At 39.2% G+C, this 6,972-nt stretch overlaps 1 protein-coding gene across 3 annotated transcripts in view; it reads right to left on the bottom strand.

Annotated features, from left to right (window-relative positions):
* The window catches only part of LOC106819037 (homocysteine-responsive endoplasmic reticulum-resident ubiquitin-like domain member 2 protein), a 26,220-nt gene that overhangs the window by 7,115 nt on the left and 12,133 nt on the right, over window positions 1-6,972 (bottom strand). For 2 of the 3 annotated variants that reach the window (XM_014823700.1, XM_014823713.1), the window contains exons 2-7: window positions 6,249-6,409; window positions 4,985-5,062; window positions 4,737-4,829; window positions 4,019-4,284; window positions 1,684-1,834; window positions 19-179 (exon numbers count right to left, since the gene is read on the bottom strand). In XM_014823700.1, coding sequence (XP_014679186.1) covers window positions 19-179; window positions 1,684-1,834; window positions 4,019-4,284; window positions 4,737-4,829; window positions 4,985-5,062; window positions 6,249-6,383 — 884 coding nt within the window. In that variant the 5' untranslated portion in view covers window positions 6,384-6,409. Of the gene's footprint in view, window positions 1-18; window positions 180-1,683; window positions 1,835-4,018; window positions 4,285-4,736; window positions 4,830-4,984; window positions 5,063-6,248; window positions 6,417-6,972 lie in introns of all 3 variants that reach the window. The other variant, XM_014823707.1, reaches the window with a different exon arrangement.

Genomic DNA, 6,972 nt, shown 5'->3' with positions numbered 1-6,972 from the left:
AAAACGATGATGACTTACAGGTAGAAGAAGAAGAAGCACGTTAGAACGACGACGAATCGGCTCAGCGATGAGTAGAAGTAGAGGATGCTGAACAGGATGCTCACTCTGCAGAACGTGTAGATCCAGTCTAGCCAATCATTGGCATGCTCTTCCTCATCATCATCCAATACCGCATTGCCCTGCAAACATTCATTTACGTTGTGATTATGAAGGCAAATATCAACACACACGTATTATTGCACTTAGCTATTTACAGAGAGAGAAGCCAGTGGGTGGAGGGTGGGGAAAGGGGCGGGTGGAGGGGGCTCTAATAGCAAAAGCAGTTCAGTCCTTTGTTAACAGTCAACAAATCCATGTTTAACCCTGCTCTTGAGGGTCAAAAGGTTATCAGACACTTACTCTTCGCACGTATGCAGAAAGTAGATTTCACGTTCCTTTCAACAAGGTGATAAAAATGGTAGGTGAGCGCTGAAACAAAAAAGTTTTGCACTCGGTTCGTTAGACCATGCCCTCAGAAAATGTCTGATATCTGACCTTTCCCCCACTGCCCTTTGACCTGTGACCTCCAATTTCGCGCTGGTGATGGGTTTCCATCACACTATACATCGAATATTAAGAGCGTAGGTCGAGCCATTGAGATTTGTGCCGTATTTCCTCCTATACCTTAAGTTATAGGGGAAATATTCCCCCTCCATTGACACATCTTGACCTTTGACCCTTGACCCCCAAATTCGACATCCCGAGTCCTTTTCGCGATCCCCTCACCCCCGACGTCCCGAATATCACGATCGTACGTCGCGCTGTTAAGATTTGTGCCGTAACTGTTGACGCACGGACGGACGGACAGACGGACGGCCGGACGGACATTCATGCGATTCTACAAGCTGCATCTGACTTCGTCAGCTGAGCTAAAAACCGATGCAAATTTAATCGATTTCATGATTTTCTACATGTCTAACCATAACCCTACCCCTACAAGCTTGGTGGAATAAGATTTGTAAAGGTAAAGGCATAAAAGTACCTGCCAACGTGTCAAAATATCTCTAGAGAGCAATTATCATATATCAGTAGAAATACATCATGCCCGATTTAATAAAGTCATGAAACCAGCTGAATTGATATCCGGCTTCCTAGGTCCGTCATATCACGTCCTCAACAAGCCATTTAAATTACCTATTGGATCAGGATAAGTGATGAGGATTGAATAAAAACACGTTTACTTTTCGTTTGTTTCATTCACTCCTGCACTGAGGCATATTACCAGCTATATTCCTTATGCACTAGGGAACATACCATTTCACCTCTAACCTCAATTCTCACTTTCATTCACTTAAGATGTCCTTTCCACCATAATCACTCATTCCAAATATGAACACTAATGGTAAAGCTTTTTACATTTGTTTCGCTATTGATGATAGTAATAGTGCAGAAAACAGTATGTGTGTAGCAAAATTGGTTTGGGGCAACAATACAAACATCAGGAGTAATTTAAGCTACAAACATTTTACCAGGTAGTTATAACATACAATGCTCTATTACCATTAATAATTGGCTTGCATTCGTAATATGTTTTACTTTTACCTATTCACTTACTTTGATATAAAAACATACTAAGGGTCTTTAGATAGCCCCCTTGGACTTTTGATTGCATATTTTCATTGAGTCAGCACAGCTCCCATTTACCTGTGCATCCATTCTCACATTCTGATTTCCTGCAGCATTATTAAGGCCCTGCTGAGCTTGTGGGCCTGGCACATTATTACCAGGGGCAACATTCGGTTGAACCGTTGCAGCATAGCTCATCATATTCGCCACAGGAAACCCCATTTGTGCACTGAAAATTAAAAAGTCTCTGTCACATATACAATACGCAAGAAAAGCAATCAGCAATTCAAAATTTAAAAAAGCAATTATTTTAGATTGGGCTAGACAATTTCCCATTATTTGGATGCATTATCAACCAAATATTACCATACAATATTTGTTATATTTTCGCATGTTATAAGCTATTTATTTCATCGTAAAACATTAAGGATACACTCAAGCTTTTGCACGGGTATTGCTCTAATGAAGAGTAAACATTTATTGACCAATGAATTGAATTAATCACATGTTTTATATATAGATAAGATGTATCTCTATGCTCAGGCTGAAAAATTTAATGAAATTTCTAGCACCTAATTATGTGACACCACATATTTTTGATTTTTGTGTAAAAATGGAATTTTGGATACTTCTCAATTACCACAAATATATCACATTTGCACCATGTGTGTTTAAATGGCCATGGTACACTACACTACGTGGGCAATCAAAAAGCTCCGAAAGTTCACATGCATCAGTATATGGAAAAATAAGCATATACAGAGGTGGCACTAACTGTTAGCCATCAAATAAGAATGAAAATAGAAAATCAATGAAATTTCCCATGAACATCGAGTATATCCTTAATATATGTATTATAAACAACCTCCAGCAGCACAGCAACTGCAATTATACTCTGCTGGCCACTGCTGGCACAAGACACAGTTATTCAACATTACATGGGAATGTAGCAGGTGTTATTAGACTGCCATGTGCATACAGCCATTTTGGAGAACTGGTACTGGTTACGTGATGATCATGACGTTCAAAAATTGAAGATGTTATAGAAATATAAACAGTATGGTTTTGTCTGTTTGGTAAATACCAAGTATACTTAAGTGCACCAAACCTTGACAACCTCTAAAAGCTTGATGATACAGTGTATAGACATTAGGGCTGTAACGATCCACCGAAATCGAATCGGATCACGATTCGCTTCCCTCGATCCGATCCTCGATATTTTTCCCCGTATTTTCGGTTCCACTTCGATACCACTTTTTCCCTCCAATAGATGGCGGCACTACGCTATATACTGTGGAGTGTTACTCATCAATGTTACTCAGCGGCTGTGCAGTGTATATATATATACTCTCCAGACTCTCTAGTCTATTCACCATTTAGTATTCATTGACAATTTCTAATAATTTATTTTTGCAAAATAATGAAAATATAAAAAATATGATAACAATTCAATATTTTGGGTATAGAATCAAAGGAATCGAATCGCGAGGCTAATATCGAGAACCGGATCGAATCGAGAGGCTTGTGTATCGTTACAGCCCTAATAGACATGTTCATGATAGTACCAAGAGCATATAAAAAAGGAGAGCGTACAATGGTAAAATGCTGAAACCATGTTGCAGTATTAGTCGAATTAATAAACTTTCCCCGTGTTATTTTGACGATTCTTTGCAGTATTATTGATCAGCTGTCCTACCTTGTTCATATAAAACAAACCGCATGTCCCTACGATGCACATACGCTGAGATAATGAGCGGTGAAAATCTGGTATTTTCGCTGAACACCGACTAGACATTAGTCAATACTGCGACCCTCTCTCGAAGTGTGGCCAGTGTGTTGCTTCCGGTCGTCGCTGTGTAGCGCCATAGTGGCGCTGACTCACGTCATACTACCAGAGTTTACTATACATCCAGCATGAGGTGGGCGTGGGGTGGGCACAGGTGGGGGCCATCACTATGGCAATCAATAACAGACGTCATTCATTCCATTTGTCAATCATTGACGGAAACACGCGAGGTTTACCGAAGTTATAACACTTCGAGAGACAGTCACAGTAACTGACTGATCTCGAGTCAGTTTTCGGCGAAAATACCAGATTTTCACCGCTCATTATCTCAGCGTATGGGCATCGTAGGGGCATGCGGTTTGTTTTATATGAACAAGGTAGGACAGCTGATCAATAATATTGCAAAGAATCGTCAAAATAACATGGGAAAAGTTTATTAATTCGACTAATACTGCAACATGGTTTCAGCATTTTACCGTTGTACGCTCTCCTTCTTTATATGCTCTTGATAGTACACATCTGATATTTCCCACTGACTAACTCTTCTGAAACGTATTGACAGGTGACTGGGAAAATGTACACGAAACCATGTGCACCGGTTGATTCAACAATTCAGCTAATACTTACTAATACATGTACTGCTGCATGTACTGAGCATACACCCAGTACTGCTGCTCTGGCGTTAATCCCTGGTATGGGTTGTGTTGGTATTGTGCTGCCATCTGCTGGAGCTGAGTATAGTTTGACCATTGCTGATTCTGAGACGTTGGAGGGCTTGGTGTCGGTGCGGTGTTCAGCCGATGTCGCAGCCCTTCTGGAAGCTGGGGCAACTGCTGACTAGTGCTAGGTGCTGATGTGCTCGTTGCCACGCCTGCCGATGCTGCTGGCTTCACCTATTACATACAGGTGATTCTATTAGAAGTGGATGGTTTTCTACAACATCAACAATTGAGACGCATTGCAATCAACAGACCATGCATCAGATTGACATGTTTCTGACATGACTAGCTAGCTAGACAGGGGAAATAACACGAGGAAGTGTTTTTGCACAGCCACTGCTATACTTATAAAGAGACTAATTATATACTCATTAAATAAGTTCATTCGGTTGGTAGATAATAGATCTATCTTGGTTAATTTTTACTCAACTGTGTTGATTCAAAACGTACTGCTGACGTTTCGCTGTAAGTAATTATATAATTTATAACGCGGATTACTCGCTATCATTGTGGGCACAGGTACATATATATAAATTATTATCATTACAACTATATTATTAACACTGCTATAGATCACACCACAAAATGTACATGGCTCAATATGGCATAACCTATATTGCACTTACATTTGGTTTAGGTGCTACTGGACCATCTCTGAGCTGATCTTTCATTTGAGCACATACAAGGTGCAAGGTATGAGTCCTTGTATCCTCATCATACTACAATATAGGGTGATCTCATAAGCATTACATACATTAAATGATGCATACTCATTTACTACCAAATACCTTATCATTTGATGAAGTTCATTCTGTTGTCAAGGCATTTTATCATGACGAATAAGCTACCAAATTTGTACTTATCTATAACTAACCTGTCGAAGAAAGTCTTTCAATGTCAGGTGGTCCGGCAGTAGTTGTCCTGAGTATATTAACTTTTGTCTCTCTACCGCCTACAGGAACACACACATGAATTTCATTAGCTGTAATGTCTAAGTGTAAAACAGTTGTTAATTTTGATACAGTAATACCCCGCATTACCTAATTAATGTATTCCAGAAAAAATGTTCATAACTCGAAAACCCATAACGTGACAATTGCAAATGCATTTCTACAGAAATTCTTTTAAGATTTCCTAAAAGATTTACTAGGACAACTAGTCATCTACGTCACTAGCATTGTCATGCCACTAGATGTCAGACTACGAACTCTGGTGCTCATCATTTACCTTGCATGCTACAGGAGCACTATTATCATAACCTGAGCTATTTATCAACTATGTCTTTATGACTTGGTACTGATATCACTAACATGAAAATTATTAGTTTATTAGGTTGGTTGGTTCATAAAATTTTTCATATGAAACAACATTATAGTAAGTGAGTACAAATTATATAGTTTAGTTTGAGCAATTATAAACTGTGGCATCTCCGACAGATGCTATGGATTGAACAATCTGTGTCCATGTTTAAACGGACTTGTACTATAGTGTAACTAGCAAGCACATTTTCTGAAGCAATATCTCACTAAATTATAGAATAGCCACATAGGTTCCTCTCAAATATCACTGTACATCCTTCAGCATGTGTATGCTCACATCTGATATCGATATAGCCGGATCTTTCGTCTATCTTACCCTATGTTGCAGAAGTTGAAGATATAAGACACATGTCTGAATCTGGGGACGTTTTAGGATTGACAGTCTTTGTATTATGATTAGTAAAATTTCTAGTGAAGTTTCCTTGTGTAAAAATCTCAGCAGAGCTATATCTATACTACATGGTAGAGGATCACATAGATCGACACCAGCATCCACCCAAGCAGGATCCTGATTACACTCTACCTGGTTAATGATGAAAACTAAAGACACTGATACATAGCAACCAGGCTGTGTAACTCTCTACCATTCTGCCTCTTTCATGCTCAATCCATTCGAACATTCCAAGCTTTAATTGGTGCTAACGTAAGCACCGTCCCACAAGCTGGTATGGAATGTTTAATTATAAGCTCTTTTATCTAGATGCACGACCTTCCTTCGGATATATGTATTTTTCACAACACGTGAGTATTCAGTAGCTTAATAATAATCCAACATATTATTGAAAGAAGAAGAAAACATTATTAAGATAAATCACTCACGGGTTCACCAGGATAGTCTTTTGCTAGATGAGCCTTCAGCTGTTGCACTGTCCATCCCATGTCACACTCTACTATGTGGTCCTGCACTTTCATATTTGGTGCCTTAATGACCAACGAAATCCCATCACTGTCCATCTTCTTTGAAAGTGGTAGACTGTACACTAAAGGTTTAAAAACACAAAACAAATTGTCCAGTTTTTGTAACATCTTGTTACTGAGCATATTACATTACATTTTCAGATAATTTTCTTCCGAAGTGTAGCACACTGTCCTGCTAGGGGGGTCTGGGGGCATGCCACCCCAGAAAATTTTTGAAATTTGGAAGGGCAGATAGGCCATTTCCATGCATTCTGGGGGAAATTGTAAGTCCATTCTGTTCTTAGTAAAAGACCAATTTCGTGACTAACAATTCTAAGTCTTGTCATTTTCTATGAAAATTTCATGTTTTATGTGGCGGTTAACTTAAAGCATGCCTTAATTTACATTACATAGATACACCGTGATATTTATCTGGAGTTCCGTTACCGTACTTCTGTGTGAAATTTTACTTTTTATGAAGTTTAAATTAACAAGTGCCGCGGAGCGACAGCGCTCATCTAACGTCTACTGCGGTGACTCTGTGGTGGAGTGGTGGGATTCTAGTAAACCCTGTTAGTCCCAAATGTGTTCCCATACACGCCGAAACAGTGGAATGCACAGGGATGGTATCAGGAACCTTCTCAAA

The sequence above is a fragment of the Priapulus caudatus genome, unplaced genomic scaffold (assembly GCF_000485595.1).
Source record: "Priapulus caudatus unplaced genomic scaffold, Priapulus_caudatus-5.0.1 Scaffold38, whole genome shotgun sequence".
NCBI lineage: Eukaryota > Metazoa > Priapulida > Priapulimorpha > Priapulimorphida > Priapulidae > Priapulus > Priapulus caudatus.
Note: the sequence above shows the minus strand (reverse complement) of the source record. Positions and strands in the feature narration are given on the sequence as shown.